We start from the raw sequence: 22162 nt of genomic DNA on the forward strand, positions 1-22162 counted from the left end.
GCTGAACAATAGGTTAACTGACAAATGCCTTAAACAACATACTCTCCTAAAAACTTCCATAAAAAGTATACTTCAGATGTTGAAAATAGAAATACCCCCGAATACATAAAGATCTTGTACATTATGTTATAAAATCGTTTATTTAAGAAAAGAGACTTTGTTTTTCTGTCTAAATGTTTTTGTAAAACTAGGATTTTTATTTCAGATATTTTTCAGCTTGTAAGCAAACAGAAGTCCAGATCACCTTGGAGAGTTAAGGAAACAACAATCTGATTGAGTAAAGAGTTGTCGCAAGTATAATTTTCATTGTATCTGTTGACGTTTCTTGAGGATTCTTACATGAAGGAAAGGTACTTTTCAATTTCCACTCTGACAACCTCCCAGGCACAGGGGCTGTATGCCTTTCCCTTCAGGTAGAGATGGATTCTTTGGAAATACTTCCGGACATCAGTTCCCAAATCGGGACAATCCAGAGTCACTTCTTCCAGCTGTTCCAGGCTCTGACCCAGGCTGGAGAGTAGTTTGTCGAGGAGGGTGCTGTTCCAAGCAGCATAGCTGCTCTCCATGGTGAAGAGGTTGAAGATCTGCTGGAGCATCAGTTGGTGATAACAGGTGCCTTGAGTCATCTGGATTGGGGTGATATTCTCTCTTCTCCAAGGAAACCTGAAGTCGTGTCTGTGCTCTAGGCATGACTGGGAGGGGATCGTTTTCATCTGTCTCAAACGTGTGAAGATTTCTTTGTTGTCAAGAGGACAAGCAGGGATGGAGCAGAGCATCACTCCTGCCACTAGCAAATAGATCTTGGCCATAGAGAGTTTCCGTGATTCACTGGAGGGCCAACAGGGGGCGCGCGGACACCACCAATCAGTGAGCGGAAGGTTTCTTCGCCGGGTCCTGGGAGAGCGCTTCTCTAGGAAGCCGCAAGGCGGAGGATGTCTTACAGGTTTTCTTAGAGTGTTTGCGAGTTCTGAGACTTCGTTTCAGCGGGTTTGGCAGCCAGAGAGGAAAAGCGTCGCTGCTCAGAGACCGAGCTGGTGCGGCTTTAATAGTGCACCAAGAAGCTTTCGCTTCCGAGCCCTCGCCAGAGACATTTTCGTGTGGTGGCAAGCCCGGAACCTTGCGTCTTCTGCTTTCCCCTGAGTTTGTTTTTTGTGTGTGTGTGCTTTCTTTTCGGCCAGAAATTTGAGCGAGGCCATTTTTACAAAGTTCTTTTTTTTTTTTTTTCATTTTTACAAAGTTCTTTTATGGTGACTCAGATCGTAAAGAATTGGCGGCAATGTGGGAGACCTGGGTTCGATCCCTGGGTTGGGAAGGTCCCCTGGAGAAGAAATAGCACCCACTCCAGCATTCTTGCCTGGAGAATCCCCATGGACAGAGAAGTCTGGTGGGCTACAGTCCATGGAGGTTTCAAAGAGTCGGACAGAACTGAGCGACACTGCATGTCGTTACAAAGAAAATACGTTTACGAAGGGGTTTGAGGCAGAGAATTAGAGCGAGTTAGGGCCGATTTCACAGATCCCGGCTCGTTTCTGGCGCGATGAAGGGGCAGTTCAGGGAATGGGGAACTTGGCCGCGACGACCGGACGACCGGACGAAAGGACGGTGTTGGGGACGCCCTGGAGGTGAGTCGGAGAGCGGTCCCCACCCGGGCCGAGGACGGGGGAGCTGTGCGCCCCTGGAGATGCTTTGGGACTTTCAGGGTGTCTTTTAAGGTATCGGCCTTGAAGTGGGGGAGTAAGTATTAATCAACTGAAAAGTAAGAATATTAAAATACTCATAGCACTGTATTTTTATATGTATGAATTTATTAATAGTTAAATACAATTAATACTAATCGTATTTAACTTGTTTAAAATGTTTATATTTTGAAATATTTTAATGACTGTATTTAAATATTTGCTCTATGGTATTAAGCAGTACATGAACCGTGAACTTCTAGATGTTCAAGCTGGTTTTAGAAAAGGCAGAGGAACCAGAGATCAAATTGCCAACATCTTTAATTCTTACATGTGTTCCCAAACATGAACCCCCCTCCCACCGCCCTCCCCATAACATGTAAGAATTAAAGATTTTAAAATTAAAAAAAAAATAAATTAATTAAAAACAAAACAAATTGCCAACATCCACTGGATCATCGAAAAAGCAAGAGAGTTCCAGAAAAACATCTATTTCTGCTTTATTGACTATGCCAAAGCCTTTGACTGTGTGGATCAAAATAAACTGTGGAAAATTCTGAAAGAGATGGGAATACCAGACCACCTGACCTGCCTCTTGAGAAACCTATATGCAGGTCAGGAAGCAACAGTTAGAACTGGACAAGGAACAACAGACTGGTTCCAAATAGGAAAAGGAGTCTGTCAAGGCTGTATATTGTCACCCTGCTTATTTAACTCCTATGCAGAATACATCATGAGAAACGCTGGGCTGGAAGAAGCACAAGCTGAAATCAAGACTGCTGGGAGAAATATCAATAACCTCAGATATGCAGATGACAACCACCCTTATGGCAGAAAGGGAAGAGGAACTAAAGAGCCTCTTGATGAAAGTGAAAGAGGAGAGTGAAAAAGTTGGCTTAAAGCTCAACATTCAGAAAACAAAGATTATGGCATCTTGTCCCATCACTTCATGAGAAATAGATGGGGAAACAGTGGAAACAGTGGCTGACTTTAGTTTTTGAGGCTCCCGAATCACTGCAGATGGTGATTGCAGCCATGAAATTGAAAGACGCTTACGCCTTGGAAGGAAAGTTATGACTAACCTAGATAGCATATTGAAAAGCAGAGACATTACTTTGCCAACAAAGGTCCGTCTAGTCAAGGCTATGGTTTTTCCAGTAGTCATGTATGGATGTGAGAGTTGGACTGTGAAGAAAGCTGAGCGCCGAAGAATTGATGCTTTTGAACTGTGGTGTTGGAGAAGACCCTGCGAGGAGATCCAACCAGTCCATCCTAAAGGAGATCAGCCCTGGGTGTTCTTTGGAAGGACTGATGCTGAGACTGAAACTCCAATACTTTGGCCACCTGATGTGAAGAGCTGACTCATTGGAAAGGACCTTGATGCTGGGAGGGATTAGGGGCAGGAAGAGAAGGGGATGACAGAGAATGAGATGGTTGGATGGCATCACCGTCTCGATGGACATGTGTTTGGGTGAACTCCGGGAGTTGGTGATGGACAGGGAGGCCTGGCGTGCTGCGATCATGGGATGGCAAAGAGTTGGACATGACTGAGTGACTGAACTGAACTGATATGGTATTAAATGTATATGAGTATTAAACAGCATTTTATTGAATTCTGTTTAAACTACAGTTCTTTATATTACAATGAGAATTTAATTTTGCTTTCTTTGCTTTATTGGAAGCAAACTCATTAATTATTTCTGTCCTTGCTTGACAAATTTTTGTAACTCTGTGACAGTCTTAATTTTTATTTAACCTGGGTTTCTGACACACTGCTGCCAGGACCCTACCTAGAGTGTCATGTGGAAAGAAGAGTTAGTGGAAATGTCCCTGGTGGTCCAAGGATTAAGACTGAGCTTTCAATGCAGAAGGTGCCAGTTTGATCCCTGGTTAGGGGGCTAATCCCAAATACAGTGCTGTACAGCCAAAAAGAAAGGAAAGAAGAATGGAAAGGAGAGAGGGAGGGAGGAAGCAGAGAAGGAAGAAGAGGCAATGTCTTGTACAAAGCATTGAGGAAGTTTACCAGGTCTGATATTTTCATTTTCTTTGGGAAGAATTTTATAGACCAAACACAAATTTCCCAGAGTTCATTGACGTGAAACCTTCCTTTGCAAGACATGGCCCTGAAAATGCAGGGTCATTTCTTGTCTTTATTTAAAATTTTGATGTTTCATTCAGTGTGTGTTTTAGCATTTTCATTTTTTAACATTGAATTACAGTATTATCTATCTTGACATCTTAGATTTGGTGCCTTTTAAATTTCATACTTATGTTTCACCCTTATGGCAGAAAGTGAAGAGGAACTAAAGAGCCTCTTGATGAAAATGAAAGAGGAGAGTGAAAAAGTTGGCTTAAAGCTCAACATTCAGAAAACAAAGATCATGGCATCTGGTCCCATCACTTCATGAGAAATAGATGGGGAAACAGTGGAAACAGTGTCAGACTTTATTTTTGGGGGCTCCAAAATTACTGCAGATGGTCATTGCAGCCATGAAATTAAAAGATGCTTACGCCTTGGAAGGAAAGTTATGACCAACCTAGACAGCATATTGAAAAGCAGAGACATTACTTTGCCAACAAAGGTCCATCTAGTCAAGGCTATGGTTTTTCCAGTAGTCGCGTATGGATGTGAGAGTTGGACTGTGAAGAAAGCTGAGCGCCGAAGAATTGATGCTTTTGAACTGTGATGTTGGAGAAGACCCTTGAGAGTCCCTGGGACTGAAGGAGATCCAACCAGTCCATCCTAAAGGAGATCAGTCCTGGGTGTTCATTGGAAGGACTGATGCTGAGACTGAAACTCCGATACTTTGGCCACCTGATGTGAAGAGCTGACTCATTGGAAAGGACCTTGATGCTGGGAGGGATTGAGGGCAGGAGGAGAAGGGGACGACAGAGGATGAGATGGCTGGATGGCATCACCGTCTTGATGGATGTGTGTTTGGGTGAACTCTGGGAGTTGGTGATGGACAGGGAGGCCTGGCGTGCTGCAATTCATGGGGTCACAAAAAGTTGGACACGACTGAACTGAGTTGAACTGACTGACATTTCATACTTAAGAAAAGTCCTTTCTTAGTTTACCCCAATACTAACCCAAGAAATAGCTTAAGAAGTACTGTTGCCATCTTCCCTGGATGAAAGTATAGGAATGTCCTGTTTCTTGTCATCCTCTCCCATGTCTTGTTGTATAACTATTTCCTGGTCTCTTTAACCCTTAAAAAGAATCTTTGTCTGAAAATAATATTACCAGAGGTGGTCTGAGACCAACTTAGGATGAGGTAAGGGACAGTTTATCTCATTTGTATTCTTCACAGAGCAGCCATGTTTTTTTTGTTGTTGTTTGTTTTGTTTTTTGTGGGTTGGTTTTTTTTTTTTTGACAATTTTCTGAGGTGCTGGTTCTCTGCAAAAGGATTCAAGTGCTGTAAGATTATTTTCCAGAATGTTCCAGGCACTTCTCTAAGACTGGACTCTTGGGCTCTGTTTCTTCATAATCCTATGGGCAGCCCCCTCTCCTAGAGTTTGCACTGGGGGCCTCAACGTGCAGACCCCTGACAGTGTTAAAGGCCTTACAGTCAGAGCTTCTCCTGGTTGAACTGAGAATGGACTAAAGACATTACTATTGGTTATATTGATATGAAAGGCTACTATCATTCATTATGTTCAGATTCTCAGCCTGTAATTTGCAAACTTTATATTTGATGAACATGATATCCTCTGTGACCACTACTGAAGTTGTCTTGATTTTTTAGAAGAGGAAATGAAAGTCTGATCTCAGTTACGCTCAGGAGCCCCAGATTGTCTGAAAGTAGAGCTTCCTGCTGCTCCCAGTCCCTCCTCTTCATCAGCTCTGAGTGCTGGCCCTCAGATGCTCTGACCTCCTGCTGCCTCATTCCTCTCATCCTGCCTCCGATGTCCTCGCCCCTGCTCCCAGGAGGGCAGCCACCATCCCTGCCTGACTGTCCTGGAATCCACATCGTCAGATATTTATGCAGTCAGCATATTTTGGTGACAGAATGAAGAGAACTGTATGAATTAACCCATGTTCAATATTATGCTACTATTATCTGTAGACCATCAGAAAATGAGAGCTATGGTCGTGTTAATAATTGTGGAAGAATTCAAACCTTATGTATTAGAGCTTAAAAAGAAATACAGAGAGTTGTGGCTAGATATATTTTGGTGCAGTTTAAAAACTGTCAAAGTAGAGTACGGGGTCACAGCTCCTAAGTTTTCTTATTAGACTTAAAGAAGAGAGTTAGATTGAGCTTTGGGCTTCATTTCAACCTGAGTTGACTCATTTAGATGAATACATCCTGTTGGAGTGAGACATTTCCATGAGTGTATTTCATTTCCAGTGTAATAACACAAAAGAAGCATCGAAGCTGTGACATTCTCTGATGCCAGAAATAGACAGGAAAAGTTTTTGCGTGGAAACAAAAATGAGAAAAGAGCCGAAAATGACAATTCTGGCCTAATTAAGCATCTCTTTGCAGGAAGGTCCTCAGAGCAGCTGGATAAATATGCAGCATAATCAACACCCTCCCCCGGGGGGGTGGCTGCCAACCCCTTCACTGATGACAACAAGAATGATGTTCTCCAGGCCTGGAGAATGGTGATCATCACCATTGCCATCCTCTGAGAAACCAGGAATCCCCAAACTCAGCGCTTTAGTGAAATTGAGTCGCAGGCTTCCAACTCAACCAACAAAGCTCTCAAAGCTGCCCTCGCTACGCCGCAGCGGCCGGGAGGGGGCGCCCGAACTCGCCATGACGCACTGACGACAACGCCCACCCAGCGAGACCCGCCTCCAGCGCCGCGAACTCGAGCGCCTGATCCACCCGGAGATCCCGGGGAGGCGCCGCCGGGGCTCAGGGAGCGCGTGGGGCCGTGGGAGCCGTGAGTAAACTTCCTTTTCCCACCCGACTGCCCAGGGGAACTTTGCCGCGGCTTCGCTCAGAGCCTTGCATTTCCTGCATTTTCTGCCTCTGCGTCCACCCTCCCCTTCCTGGGAGGAGATTTTGGCCAGAGCGGTTTACACCGGTGCCCGTTCGTGCTACGATTGACGGCTGGAAATCAGAGCATGTTGTGATGTGTTTTCAGATTAAGGGTTATTTCTGGGGGAAAGGGGAAAGACATCTCCAATCTGGAGATGAGTATTATTACAATGATTTTATTAAATTTTAATGATTAATTTGGCCTCCCTGGTGGCTCAGCGGTTAAGAATCTGCCTGCAATGCAGGAGACCCGGGTTCTATCTCTGGGTTAGGAAGTTCCCCTGGAGAAGGGAATGGCTACCCCCTCCAGTATTCTTGACTGGACAGCCCCATGGACAGAGGAGCCTGGTGGGCTGCAGTCCATGGGGTCGCAAACAGCTGGACACGACTGAGAGACTAACACTTTCACTTTTGGGCTTCCCTGGTAACTCATAAAGAATCCTACAGCGTTACAGTAGTTAAAAAGTATTGAAACATGTGTGTATTAAAATTCAGATTATTTTAACTTTAAACATTTTATTCATATACAAACCAGAATTTGTTATAATTTACTGACCTTTTGAAGACAAATTGAACAATAATTTTGTCAGAATTCAGTTCAGTTCAGTCGCTCAGTCATGTCTGACTCTTTGCAACCCCATAAATCGCAGCATGCCAGGCCTCCCTGTCCATCACCAACTCCCGGAGTTTACTCAAACTTATGTCCATCGAGTCGGTGATGCCATCCAGCCATCTCATCCTCTGTCGTCCCCTTCTCCTCCTGTCCCCAATCCCTCCCAGCATCAGAGTCTTTTCCAATGAGTCAACTCTTCACATGAGGTGGCCAAAGTACTGGAGCTTCAGTTTTAGCATCAGTCCTTCCAATGAACACCCAGGACTGATCTCCTTTAGGATGGACTGGTTGGATCTCCTTGCCGTCCAAGGGACTCTCAAGGGTCTTCTCCAACACCACAGTTCAAAAGCATCAATTCTTTGGCACTCAGCTTTCTTCACAGTCCAACTCTCACATCCATACATGACTACTGGAAAAACCATAGCTTTGACTAGACGGACCTTTGATGGCAAAGTAACGTCTCTGCTCTTCAACATGCTATCTAGGTTGGTCATAACTTTTCTTCCAAGGAGTAAGCGTCTTTTAATTTCATGGCTGCAATCACCATTTGCAGTGATTTTGGAGCCCCCCAAAAAATAAAGTCTGACACTGTTTCCACTGTTTCCCCATCTATTTCTCATGAAGTGATGAGACCAGATGCCATGATCTTTGTTTTCTGAATGTTGAGCTTTAAGCCAACTTTTTCACTCTCCTCTTTCACTTTCAAGAGGCTTTTAGTTCTTCACTTTTGAATTACTTCTTTGCTTATCTCACTTTCAGTCAAGAGAATTGTTGTAATTTAATTTTAGCTTGCTGAAAGTTTTGGAGAGACAGCATATGAATTTCTGATTCATATTAATTCTTTTCTCCATCTCATCCATAATGCATTTCCAAATTATAGGACATATTTTTCTTGTCCCCTAGTTGAAATTACAATTCTATGGCAGTCCAATGTTTTGCTATCTTTCTTTGACAACAGTGATAGCCATCTTGTTGGCACATTTTTATGGGGCTATCTCTTTCTCTGTTGACAGGACCAAAATTTTCATCAAATTCTTCTGTATGTATTGAGACTGAAAAGTGACCAAAATTTTTCATTATAAAAGCTTCAGTATCTCAGGTAAACACATCACACCACTTTTTACCAATGTTATGTGAGAAGTGTCCAGATATTTAACAGGGACATTTAGATTTCTTTGGTGAGTAATATATAGAATGCATGAAATTTGTCACAATTTAACTTTGTGCCACAAGCCCCTCCCAGCACCCCCCCCCCACCCTTGTACATCTCTTAGACTTTTTAAGTTGTGGGGCCAGATCTTGTCTTTATTTATAATTTTTATATATTGTTATCAAGACTTTTATTATTAATTTTAATTTTTTTAAATATTGCACTAATGTATATTTTTTCCACATTACTAAGTCATTTGTCACCTCCTCTCTATTTGAGGCAACTTTCTAACTTGCCTGAACCTAATCCCAACACTGGGAGGAATTTTTGATGTGAAGTGTTGTGAAAATTATGCCTGAAAATCTGGAAACATCCCCTTCTCCCATCCCTTACTGTATTTTTTCCTTACAAGTTATCTTTGTCTTTATAATATTATTTTACCTATACTGTCATCAGAGGTAGTCTGAAGTTAAATGAAATGAACATTGGAATTATTTGTATCATTTATTTATACATTTCACAGAGTAGTTTTGATCTGCCAAACAACTTGCTAAGATTTAGGGGCTCCAGAAAGAGCTTCCAGCATGCTGTGCGTTTTCTCCTCTGTGCTAGACACAGCCTTAGCATAGGAGCCTGGGCACTGCTCCTTCATATGCCTGCAGACATCCCTTTGTCCAGGAGGCCCCATTTGGGAGATGCTAACTTCTCTGATCCTTAAGTTTAAAAACATCTGAAAAAAGCATCAAGTAGTCAGTACAAACTATATCACACCCCAAATACAAAATTAGGACAATCTATGTGAACTTCCTTGAAAAGATTTCCATGATAAATATATAGAAGGTACAGTGATTCCTTTGGTATAATTATATAAAAGCATATCCAAAAAGAATATTGATCCTACAGAGACGGGATGGGGTGGACGGGCGAGGGCGGCTCTGGACAGTGTTATTTGCCAAGTCTATGTGGCAACTCTAACAGGCCAGGCCTTAAATTTGTGTAAAGTGCTTGCCTATTTATTCTGTTCTTCACGACTACATTATTAGGATATATGAATATTCTCTAGTTAGTAGATGAGATTTGGGGATTATATGCAGTTTTCTGTGTTAAATATCATTACCATGGTTATCTCCATGGACCTGCAGCAGAGAAAGGAGGTGCCTGCTCCAGCAGGCCCAGACTACAAGCAGCCCTTTGAAGAACGCTGCTTCTGTTCTGAGGCTGAGGCTGAGCACAGGTGTGCTGAGGTTCCAAGGCTTCCCCTGGGTTGAGTGGCTTCAGAGGCCACGGAGCTGAGCCCTGGCTGCAGAGCCGTGATAGAGAACTGAGAGCAGCAACCCCCTGACAGCGTGCACCGCAGGTTTCCCCACGTGTCCAGAGAGCTGTGCCCAAACCTAATCTATAAGGCCGAGTCTCCAGCACTTGTCTTCCAGAAGCCACAGAGGCAGAACACGGTTCCTGAGGAGAAAGCTGTGGTGGCCTCTGGTAGACAGCCTGAGGGAGCATGCCTCAGAGTCTGGTCCTTTCTGGGGCCTCTGTCCCAGGACATGCTGTGGGGGGCCCCTCTCCAGCCAGCCCTCTCATTCCTCATTAGTTTCCCAAATGGCTCTTGAGTACCAAGTAAAGCCTAAGCACCTGAGACTGGAAATAGAACAGTGATGCATGTTCTGGAAGAAAATAGCTAATTCAGCTAGAAGGCACAAAATAGACCAAAATGTACATGCCTGGGGGCAATAAAAGCACCTTTCCCAGCTGGGAAACTCAAAGGACTACCGTCTGGGAAACTTTTATCACTCTAACAGGAAGGAGGAAGGAGAAGAAAGGTGGTAATTGTTTTTGACTTTAGGGACAAAAATGTTCTCTTCTAGTGGCTTTTACTTCCTTTATGAAGTGGCATCCAGCACATCTGAGATTGGGGGAATGGAAGTTTGTCAAAGAGAATGTTTGAAATCGTTTATGAAGAATAAGAGAGTTGATGGTGGAACCAAAGATATAAGCTCCAAAAAACCAGGGAGCCTTATCACTGTGTTCACTTATGTATCCCAGGTTTACCTGTGTGTGCTAGCTACATCATGCCTCACTTTCTGTGACCCCATAGACTGTAGCCCATCAGGCTCCTCTGTCCATGGGATTTTGCAGGCAAGAATACTGGAGTGGGGTGCTTCTCCAGGGGGTCTTCCTGACCCAGGGATGGCACCCGCATCTTCTGCATTGGCAGGCGGATTCTTCACCACTACACCATCTGGGAAGCCTTCAGTGCACGCAGAAGGAACTTACCAAAGATATAGGGTGAATGAAATTATGAATTCCATGCAGTACTAGAGAGGCCCATTAGTCATAGACCATAGAACTATGGTAGCACGATATACTCGTTGGCATGATTTTATCTAATAGGTCTCCAGCGCGTACCTGAGGTCAGGTGTGGAAGAGGCAGAGGGTTTGACTTCTGCCAGACAGGAGTGACATGAGGGCCTGAGAAATGTTGCTTAACTGATGGACCAGGAAGTCCGCTCTGTTAGTTTCCAGGAGCTGCCATAACAAAATGCCGCAGACTGGGTGGCTTAGACAACAGAGAATTATTTTCTCACTGTTCTGGAGGCTAGAAATCTGAGATTGCGGCATAGGCAGATTTGGTTTCTCCGGAGCCTCTCTTCCTGGCTCGCAGACGGCTGCCTTCTTGCTGTGTCCTCACATGGCCTTTTCTCTGTGTGTGCCCATCCTGGTCTCTCTTCCTTTTGTGAGGACACCAGGCAGACACCAGGTGGTCCAGTGGGTTAGGACTCTGCACTTCTACTTCGAGGGGCATGGGTTCAGTCCCTGGTAGGGGAACTAAGATCCAGCAGGGGTGGGAGGGAGGTGGGGAGACACTAGTTATATTGGGTTAGGACCCCACCCTAAGGGTCTCATTTTAACTTAATCACCTCTTTAAAGGCCTTACCTCCAAATCCCAATGCATTCTTAGGTACTGGATGTTGAAATTTTAATAAACAAATGTGTATGGAATACACATTTCAGCCCATAACATCTACATGGAGAGAGAGAACAGATCAGAGGCTGGTGATGGAGAATAAGAAACTAAAGACCCACAGACTGTAATTCCTTGACTAATTGGCCGCTGGAGGGCAATTTAGACAATTTGGAGAAACTGAAGGTGCAGGTCAGAGGGTGGGATGCTAGGCTGTATTAGTGTATGACTTCAGATTGCAGACCAGCTCCTAAGGAAAAGCAAAGATCTGCGAGTCAGATGTAACTTGTCATGTGACCCATGGCCAGTCACGGGCACTCTAAGCCACCGCCTCTCTTGGTGAGTAGTCTTCGTCAGTGGGAGCAAAACGAAGGTCACTGTCCTGAGACACTCCTCCTCCAATTCCCCTAGTCCTGGGTCTTCTGCGTGCATGGTTACTCATCCTGTCCGAACTTCAAGTTAGAAGACTCAGATTGTCTTTGAATGAGTGACAGGTGTTATTAATTGTATAATGAAAAAGCAGGTAGTAATTCTCCCCGGGCTTTACTTGCTCTGTGTGAACTTATCTGTAGGCGATAAAGGCTGATTCTCACGGCCTGGATATGGGAGCCAAGGCAGCTGAAGACTGGTGTGGCCACACTGACCCCGACCCCCTCTCTCCTCCAGGTGGAAATGGCACCACAGGGAGCTCAGTGGCTCTGTTTTCTGGTTCATGGGGACGCCTTTTAGGTGACTCCACTTCTTTGTGGCTCTTCTTTTTCAGCCATCACGCCACTCTGCCCTTCAGTGGTGCTAACCCAGGTCATGTGGATGGAGAGGGATGTGGAAAGTCTTTGGACTCTTTGGTCACCTTGGCTTCAATGAGTGAGTAGAGGTCCAAGGTAAGGCCAGAAAAATCGCACTCTTGTGAACTGCAGAACCACCTGTGGTGCATGTGCTTTCTGTGTCCTGAAGAAGATATCCCATGACTGTATCAAGCATATAACTAACGATCCCAGCTGGTGCGTGCCAAGTCCCTTCAGTCATGTCTGACTCTGCAACCCTATGGACTGTAGCCTGTCAGGCTCCTCTGTCCATGGGATTCTCAAGGCAAGAATAGTGGAGCGAACCCAGGTCTCTTATGTCTCCTGCACTGGCAGGCGGGTTCTTTACCGCTAATGCCACCTGGGAAGCCCACAGAGGACACCTCAACCCTGATGGGCCAGGTGTTGGGGTTGAGTACCAGATCCTGCACGATATCAGAAAGAATGGCTGTAAGGAAGGCCAAAAAGGAGTTTGGGAGGCCTCAGAACAGCCCTGATTGTGTTCAAAGGCTGGTTTTCCCTCTTCCACTATCAGTCCCCAGGCTACACCCAAACACTTGTCAGGATGGCGCAAGTCCATTGCACTGTGTCAGTGTTCTAGTCAGTCACCAGCAGGTGGCGCCAGCATCAGATAGTTGGGAAGGGAGTCAGGGAGTGGGACAGGCTTGATTCAGTTCATTGCTCAGTCGTGTCCAACTCTTTGCGACCCCATGGACTGCAGGACGCCAGTCTTGATTAGTGATAAGGACTGTGGAGAAAGCTGAGCACCAAAGAATTGATGCTTTTGAACTCTGGTGTTGGAGAAGACTCTCGAGGGTCCCTTGGACTGCAAGGAGATCCAACCAGTCCATTCTAAAGGAGATCAGTCCTGGGTGTTCTTTAGAAGGACTGATGCTAAAGCTGAAACTCCGATACTTTGGCCACCTCATGCAAAGAGTCGACTCATTGGAAAAGACTCTGAGGGACTGGGGGCAAGAGAAGAAGGGGACGACAGAGGATGAGATGGTTGGATGGCATCACCGACTCGATGGACATGAGTTTGAGTGAACTCCGGGAGTTGGTGATGGACAGGGAGGCCTGGCGTGCTGTGATTCATGGGGTTGCAATGAGTCAGACACGACTGAGCGACTGAACTGAACTGAACTGATAGGGATACCCCTGTTCCTTCCCACCCAGGGGGGCTTCTTTCCCTGCTTTGTTAGTGTCCCTTCTTTCCACCCACCCAATCCCTAACCCTTTCCTCATTGTCTCTTCATTTTCTGGCAAGCCCTGTGTGGCTGCACTGTGAACATTTCCATCATTGATGGCTGTTTGACCCTATGCCTTGCATTGATGTTGTCAAGTCGGGCCACGTGCAGTCTCAGTGAGGCATTAAATCCTTGTGCAAGGTCACCAGCCAGTGGGAGAGTTTATTTGAGTTCAAAGTTTGTGTCAAAACAGATGAATATCACAGCGATAGTAGATCCTTAAGTAGCACGTACCATTTTATTAGGCCTTAGCACATCCATCTCAGTCTCCAAGCATGGCAACATTCGCATCCTCCACCCAGTTCTCACTCAGTTCTGCATCAACTACACAGTGGATACTTTTCTAACATTCTGACATCTTCAGTTCAGTTCAGTTCAGTTCAGTCATTCAGTCGTGTCCAACTCTCTGCAACCCCATGAATCGCAGCATGCCAGGCCTCCCTGTCCATCACCAACTCCCAGAGTTCACTCAAACTCATGTCCGTCGAGTCGGTGATGCCATCCAACCATCTCATCCTCTGTCGTCCCCTTCTCCTCCTGCCCCCAATCCCTCCTAGCATCAGGGTCTTTTCCAATGAGTCGACTCTTTGCATGAGGTGGCCAAAGTATTGGAGTTTCAGCTTTAGCATCAGTCCTTCCAATGAACACCCAGGACTGATCTCCTTCAGAATGGACTGGTTGGATCTCCTTGCAGTCCAAGGGACTCTGAAGAGCCTTCTCCAACACCACAGTTCAAAAGCATCAATTCTTTGGCACTCAGCTTTCTTCACAGTCCAACTCTCATATCCATGCATGACCACTGGAAAAACCATAGCCTTGACCAGACAGACCTTTTTTGGCAAAGTAATATCTCTGCTTTTCAATATGCTATCTAGGTTGGTCATAACTTTCCTTCCAAGGAGTAAGCGTCTTTTAATTTCATGGCTGCAATCACCATCTGCAGTGATTTTGGAGCCCCCCAAAAATAAAGTCTGACACTGTTTCCCCATCTATTTCCCATGAAGTAATGGGACTGGATGCCATGATCTTCATTTTCTGAATGTTGAGCTTTAAGCCAACTTTTTCACTCTCCTCTTTCACTTTCATCAAGAGGCTTTTTAGTTCCTCTTCACTTTCTGCCATAAGGGTGGTGTCATCTGCATGTCTGAGGTTATTGATATTTCTCCTGGCAATCTTATTCCAGCTTGTGCTTCTTCCAGCCCAGCGTTTCTTGTGATGTCCTCAGCATAGACATTAAATAAGCAGGGTGACAATATACAGCCTTGACAGACTCCTTTTCCTATTTGGAACCAGTCTGTTGGTCCATGTCCAGTTCTAACTGTTGCTTCCTGACCTGCATATAGGTTTCTCAAGAGGCAGGTCAATGGTCTGGTATCCCCATCTCTTTCAGAATTTCCCAGTTTATTGTGACCCACACAGTCAAAGGCTTTGGCATAGTCAATAAAGCAGAAATAGATGTTTTTCTGGAACTCTCTTGCTTTTCCCATGATCCAGTGGATGTTGGCAATTTGATCTCTGGTTCCTTTTCCTTTTCTAAAACCAGCTTGAACATCTGGAAGTTCATGGTTCATGTATTGCTGAAGCCTGGCTTGAAGAATTTTGAGCATTACTTTACTAGCATGTGAGATGAGTGCAATTGTGCAGTAGTTTGAGCATTCTTTGGCGTTGCCTTTCTTTGGGATTGGAATGAAAACTGACCTTTTCCAGCCACTTTTAAGAGAGAAATTCTCCTGCTTCTGAACCCCTTCAGAGCTTGGCTGCCTGGAGGTCAGGATGGGGGATGACCCAACTCATGGGTCCATCTTCAGGTCCCTAGCTTTGAGTCCAGTCCCCTTCTCATGGCTGGAGAGTGACGTGAGTGTTAATGTGAAGATACGTGGAGATTTCTTCCCTGAGTGTGTACATGCTATATTCCCCTTCCCCTCCAGTTTTGCTGAGGTCTTTTAGGGCTCTCTTTTCCCTTTATTTCTTTTTTTTTTTCAACTGCTTGCTTTTTAAAGTATTTATTATCTTTGCTCTTCATTGCTGTGTGCAGTCTTTCATCTCGTTGCGGTGCATGGGTTTCTCATTGCGGTGGCTTCTCTTGTTGCAGAACACAGGCTCTAGGGCACATGGGCTTCAGTAGTTATGGTGCACGGCCTTAGTTGCCCCAAGGCAGGTGGGATCCTAGTTTCTGGATCAGGGATTGAACCCAATGCCCCTGAATTGGCGGGTGGAGTCTTAACCGCTGGGCCACCTCAGAAGTCCCTCTCCCTTCCCTTTAGGTACCTCTTGTCTGCAGGAGAAAGAGCAGAGGACCCCTGTTTCCGCAGCCCCACTAGACCCTGGGTCTGCCCAGCAGTCAGAGAGAGGTGTCTACGCACATTCGTGCCCTTGTACCACCCACTCAGGGCTTTCTACGACCCCTCTGGGGTAGAGGTAGGAAAGAAAAGTAGCTATGGTAAAGCTAAAGCTGGGAAAGCGGTAGCCTATGAACGCTTTCTGCGTGGAGCAAGGAGGTGAACTGTTTCCCACAGCAGCCTTGCTGAGGGCTCCAATCCCTGCCTTCACTGTCACCACCACTTACTAAACCACAGAGCCAGGATTCTGTGTTTTCTACTGGCTCAGAGCAGGTCACATGGAGAGAGGAGACGATGTGGTGTGATCAGCTGTGTGTTTTAAGTTGCCAGTCGTGTCCAACTCTTTTCAACCCTACGGACCATAGCCTGCCAGGCTTCACTGTCCATGAGATTTTCCAGGCAATACCAGAGTGGGTTGCCCTTTCCTTCTTCAGGGGATCTTCCTGACCGAGGGATCGAACCCATACCTCTTATGTGTCCTGCACTGGCAGGTGGGTTCTTTAGCATCACCTGATCAGCTGTATGTTTTCCTTAAGGCTGAGAGTAGAGTAGAGTGTCCGGCCCTGCAGTTTTCATCAGGGAGGGTGTGTTGTCTTTGGTGCAGATGGAAGCTCCTCCCCACCATGGTCACAGGGTTGTTTGTTTTCTTCCCCCCTCATGCTTCTGAACTCACGGCCTTACTACTCCCAAATCTTGAGTTCCTCTTTGGAGATATGTAAAGTTTATTTTCTCTAACTATTTCCTAGATGCTCAGTGGGGAATCTTTGCCCCATGAGGCAGGTATAACCTGATCCACTCCATGCCACGACTCCATAATGTGCAGGGTGCTGAGGGGGCAGAGGAAAGGGCTGACTGGCCCGTCTAATTTGCTGTGGTCTTTGTTACAGTTTCTCACTTTTGCAAGCATTGAAAGATTGTTTAGTGGTGACTTGTTTTTCTAACAGCAGTATTATGGAAAAATTAATGAATTTTTAAAGTGGGCTATCTTCACAAATACAGATGAAGGAAACCAGGATGGTGGTGTATCAGCAACACCACTGTGAACTTCCCTGCCTAACAGTTGTCTCATTTTATAAGCCAAAGCCAGCTCTCCAATAAGGGCTGGAGGGATCCCTTCCTTTCCCTAAATCTGAGCTCATAGGATATGCTATTTCCCCCTGAACATAGCAGAGATGGGTGACACCATTCTCCTTTAGGAAAAAACAAGTATATATGGGGAACAATAAATATTCTTTCCAGAGGAAAGGTCTCAGGAGAGACCATCCTTTTCCAAAGAATGTGATATAAGAGCTAACTGATATTCTCTAAATGTAATAAAAACAGGGAAGATTTCCTCCCAGGAGGTTATTGAAGAGCACTTTCTGCCTGATTAGAAGTGTCACTCCCTCCCTCCATATGCAAAGCCTAGGGCAGAGTTAAGGACGTCCATGGACCTGGCCCAGGCGGGTGGGATCTGGCCTGGACATAAACTCCATGGGGAGCGTTCAAATGCAGATCATTTAGAAGGGGTGAAGCATAGCACTTTGCAGATGGTTTCACAGTATTGTTTTTTCTCTTTCTTGTAGCTTAGAAAGGTGTGGAGAGGCATGAGGCTCAAGAAGGGAGGGGATGGAGAAGGAAATGACAACCCACTACTGTATCCTTGCCTGGGAAACCTCAGGGACAAGGGAGCCTGGTGGGCTACAGACCAGGGTCACAAAAGAGTCAGACACGAATTAGTGATTAAACAAGAACAACAACAACATAGCCATTTCTAGTATTTTTTGAATGTAGAACTACTTATTGAGAGGGTGGAGAGGGGGTATTCTTATCATCAGCAAAATCCCCATTGACTTTCAGTTCAGTTCAGTTGCTCAGTCATATCCGACTCTTTGCGACCCCATGAATTGCAGCATGCCAGGCCTCCCTGTCCATCACCAACTCCTGGAGTTCACCCAAACTCATGTCCATCGAGTCGGTGATGCTACCCAGCCATCTCATCCTCTGGCGTCCTCTTCTCCTCCTGCCCCCAATCCCTCCCAGCATCAGACTCTTTTCCAATGAGTCAACTCTTCGCATGAGGTAGACAAAGTATTGAAGTTTCAGCTTTAGCATCATTCCTTCCAGTGAACACCCAGGACTGGTCTCCTTTAGGATGGACTGGTTGGATCTCTTTGCAGTCCAAGGGACTTTCAAGAGTCTTCTCCAACACCACAGTTCAAAAGCATCAATTCTTTGGTGCTCAGCTCTTTCAACAGTCCAACTCTCATTTCCATACATGACCACTGGAAAAACAATAGCCTTGACTAGACATACCTTTGCTGGCAAAGTAATATCTCTGCTTTTCAATATGCTATCTAGGTTGGTCATAACTTTCCTTCCAAGGAGTAAGCGTGTTTTAATTTCATGGCTGCAATCACCATCTGCAGTGATTTTGGAGCCCCCCAAAATAAAGTCTGACACTGTTTCCACTGTTTCCCCATCTACTTCCCATGAAGTGATGGGACTGGATGCCATGATATTAGTTTTCGGAATGTTGAGCTTTAAGCCAACTTTTTCACTCTCCTCTTTCACTTTCATCAAGAGGCTTTTTAGTTCCTCTTCACTTTGCTTGCCTGAAATTAGATCTTCTCTCTTCCACTTGAAGAGTCACCTGTGCTTCAGTTCTGGTGTTGTATACTTGAACTTGGCCTCAGGGCAGACATATGTGTGCTGGAATGCTCCATATCCACACACACCACACATGCCATTGCAAACGGAAAGAAGTGGAGAAAATACACAGTGGGCCGCACTGTTCACACTTGATTAATTGAAGGTCCATTCAAAAATGTGTCCTTCTTCAGCAGCTAAAGCATCTTTTGGGGAGAGATTATTGTATATTTTATTTATATAACAGTGGTTTGCAAATAAATGTCAAGCTATACAATTAAAAAAGAAGAGAGAGGATTGCTCTGGGGCCACAGCTGGCAAGAGGCGGAGTCAGCTTTGAGCAGTCAGCTTGGGGACAATTATTTTCATCTCTATTTCACAGATGACAGGCGGTAACTGAGGCCAGGTGGTTTGTAAGACTCTTTTCCAGTGGATACTGCCCTTTTGCAAGTGGTTGGTGCTAAACCTGTATGAAGTCCTACTGAAAGTGTCCACCTTAGATTATAACTTGAACCAAGATGGCTGGGACTCAAACCCAGCCAAAACCCAGTTTGGGACTCTAACCCACATGAACAGGACTCAAACCCAGCCAAAACGCATGGTACCTGGTTTAAGGACCTAATGAAGCTCAGGTTCTTGATGTCTCATCACAGAAAGAATCCAGTGAGAGCTGAAGTGACAGATAAGAAGTGGATTTATTTAGAGAGGAAACACACCCCACAGACAGGGTGTGGGCATCACAGAGGGAGAGTCTAGAGGCCTCAAAATGTGATGTGGTTAGCTTTTATGGGCTGGGTAATTTCATAGGCTAATGAGTGGGAGGATTATTCCAACTATTTGGGGAAAAGGGTGGAGATTCCCAGGAGCTGGGCCGCCGCCCAGCTTCGGTCTTTTGATGGTGCCTTGGAGCTGTCATTCAGACTTAAATTGAAGAAAGTGGGGAAAACCATTAGACCATTCAGGTATGACCTAAATCAAATCCCTTATGACTATACAGTGGAAGTGAGAAATAGATTTAAGGGACTAGATCTGAGAGACAGAGTACCTGATGAACTATGGACAGAAGTTCGTGACATTGTACAGGAGACAGGAATCAAGACTATCTCCAAGAAAAAGAAAAGCAAAAAAGCAAAATGGCTGTCTGAGGAGGCCTTAATAAATAGCTGTGAAAAGAAGGGAAGTAAAAAGGAAAGGAGAAAAGGAAAGATATACCCATTTGAATGCAGAGTTCCAAAGAATAACAAGGAGAGATAAGACAACCTTCCTCAGTGATCAATGCAAAGAAATAGAGGAAAAGAACAGAATGGGAAAAACTAGAGATCTCTTCAAGAAAATTAGAGATACCAAGGGAACATTTCATGTGAAGATGGGCTCAATAAAGGACAGAAACAGTATCGACCTAACAGAAGCAGAAGATATTAAGAAGAGGTGGCAAGAATAACACAAGAAGTGTACAAAAAAGATCTTCACAACCCAGATAATCACGATGATGTGACACTCACCTAGAGCCAGACATCCTGGAATGTGAAGTCAAGTGGGCCTTAGGAAGCATCACTACATTCAAAGCTAGTGGAGGTGATAGAATTCCAGTTGAGCTATTTCAAATCCTGAAAGATGATGCTGTCAAAGTGCTGCACTCAATATGCCAACAAATTTGGAAAACTCAGCAGTGGCCACAGGACTTGAAAAAGTCAGTTTTCATCCCAATTCCAAAGAAAGGCAATGCCAAGGAATGCTCAAACTACCACACAGTTGCACTCGAGGGCGATGGCACCCCACTCCAGTACTCTTGCCTGGAAAATCCCATGGATGGAGGAGCCTGGTAGGCTGCAGTCCATGGGGTCGTGAAGAGTCAGACAGGACTGAATGACTTCACTATCATTTTTCACTTTCATGCATTGGAGAAGGAAATGGCAACCCACTCCAGTGTTCTTGCCTGGAGAATCCCAGGGATGGGGGAGCCTGTTGGGCTGCCATCTATGGGGTCGCACAGAGTGGGACACGACTGAAGCGACAGCAGCAGCAGCATCACACGCTAGTAAAGTAACGCTCAAAATTCTCCAAGCCAGGCTTCAGCAATACGTGAACCATGAACTTCCAGATGTTCACACTGGTTTCAGAAAAGGCAGAGGAACCACAGATCAAACTGCCAACATCCATTGGATCATCAAAAAGCAAGAGAGTTCCAGAAAAACATCTATTTCTGCTTTATTGACTATGCCAAAGCCTTTGACTGTGTGGATCACAATACACTGTGGAAAATTCTGAAAGAGATGGGAATACCAGACCACCTGACCTGCCTCTTGAGCAACCTGTATACATGTCAGAAAGCCACAGTTAGAACTGGACATGGAACAACAGACTGGTTCCAAATAGGAAAAGGAGTCTGCCAAGGCTGTATATTGTCACCCTGCTTATTTAACGTCTATGCAGAGTACATCACGAGAAACGCTGGGCTGGAAGAAGCACAAGCTGGAATCAAGATTGCTGGGAGAAATATCAATAACCTCAAATATGCAGATGACACCACCCATATGGCAGAAAGTGAAGAAGTAAAGAGACTCTTGATGAAAGTGAAAGAGAAGAGTGGAAAAGTTGGCTTAAAGCTCAACATTCAGAAAACTAAGATCATGGCATCCGGTCCAATCACTTCATGGGAAATAGATGGGGAAACAGTGAAAACAGTGTCAGACTTTTTTTTTTTTTTTGGCTCCAAAATCACCACAGATGGTGATTGCAGCCATGAAATTAAAAGACGGTTACTCCTTGGAAAGAAAGTTTTGACCAACCTAGACAGCATATTAAAAAGCAGAGATATTACTTTGTCAACAAAAGTCCTTCTAGTCAAGGCTATGGTTTTTCCAGTGGTCATGTATGAATGTGAGAGTTGGACTATAAAGAAAGCTGAGTGCCAAAGAACTGATGCTTTTCAACTGTGGTGTTGGAGAAGACTCTTGAGAGTCCCTTGGACTGCAAGGAGATCCAACCAGTCCATTCTAAAGGAGATCAGACCTGGGTGTTCATTGGAAGGACTGATGTTGAAACTGAAATGCCAATACTTTGGCCACCTGATGAGAAGAGCTGACTCATTGTAAAAGACCCTGATGCTGGGAGGGATTGGGGGCAGGAGGAGAAGGGGACGACAGAGGATGAGATGGTTGGATGGCATCACTGTCCCAATGCACACGGGTGTGGGTGGACTCCAGAAGTTGGTGATGGATTGGGAGGCCTGGCATGCTGTGGTTCATGAGGTTGCAAACAGTTGGATAGGACTGAGCAACTGAACTGAACTGGAGCTGTCATGGCGCCTGTGGGTGTATCATTTTCCTTTCTGATTGAGGATCAAGGTCTAGTCAAAGTTTACTTGTCTGCCATCTTGGACCTATTTGATTCTAATGAGTTTATGTTGTATCCTTGGGCTATGTCATTCTTTCAAGAGCTGTGCCTTGTCCCCTTCCCTCCTGTTTCACTATCAAGGCCTTGACTCAGCACTGAATATTTATATGCTACTTGAACCTAGAGACTCAAGGGAACCTGAGATCTTACTGCACTTGCACTGGTGATAGATTAGCTAGTTACCAAGGCAGATAATGTAGGAGGATGAGAGAAATATTAGGACTGAGGCACAGGGTGAGCAGGGGAGGGGCTCCCTGTGAACCCAGGTTCTAGAAGGGGTGACTTGGGGTTGTTAGGCAGTTAGAATAGGAAAAAGGAGTCTAAATTGGTGGGGCTAAAAGGCAAAGAAGGGAAAA

General features: G+C 45.1%; 1 protein-coding gene across 1 annotated transcript; it reads right to left on the reverse strand.

The window, feature by feature from the left end:
* Positions 1-335: 335 nt before the first annotated feature.
* On the reverse strand, positions 336-809 carry LOC128052805 (interferon omega-1-like). The gene has a single exon (XM_052645360.1). The coding sequence runs from the start codon at positions 807-809 to the stop codon at positions 336-338; it is 474 nt and encodes a 157-aa protein (XP_052501320.1).
* Between the last annotated feature and the right edge of the window lie 21353 nt (positions 810-22162).

This window comes from Budorcas taxicolor, chromosome 8 (genome assembly GCF_023091745.1).
Source record: "Budorcas taxicolor isolate Tak-1 chromosome 8, Takin1.1, whole genome shotgun sequence".
Classification (NCBI taxonomy): domain Eukaryota; kingdom Metazoa; phylum Chordata; class Mammalia; order Artiodactyla; family Bovidae; genus Budorcas; species Budorcas taxicolor.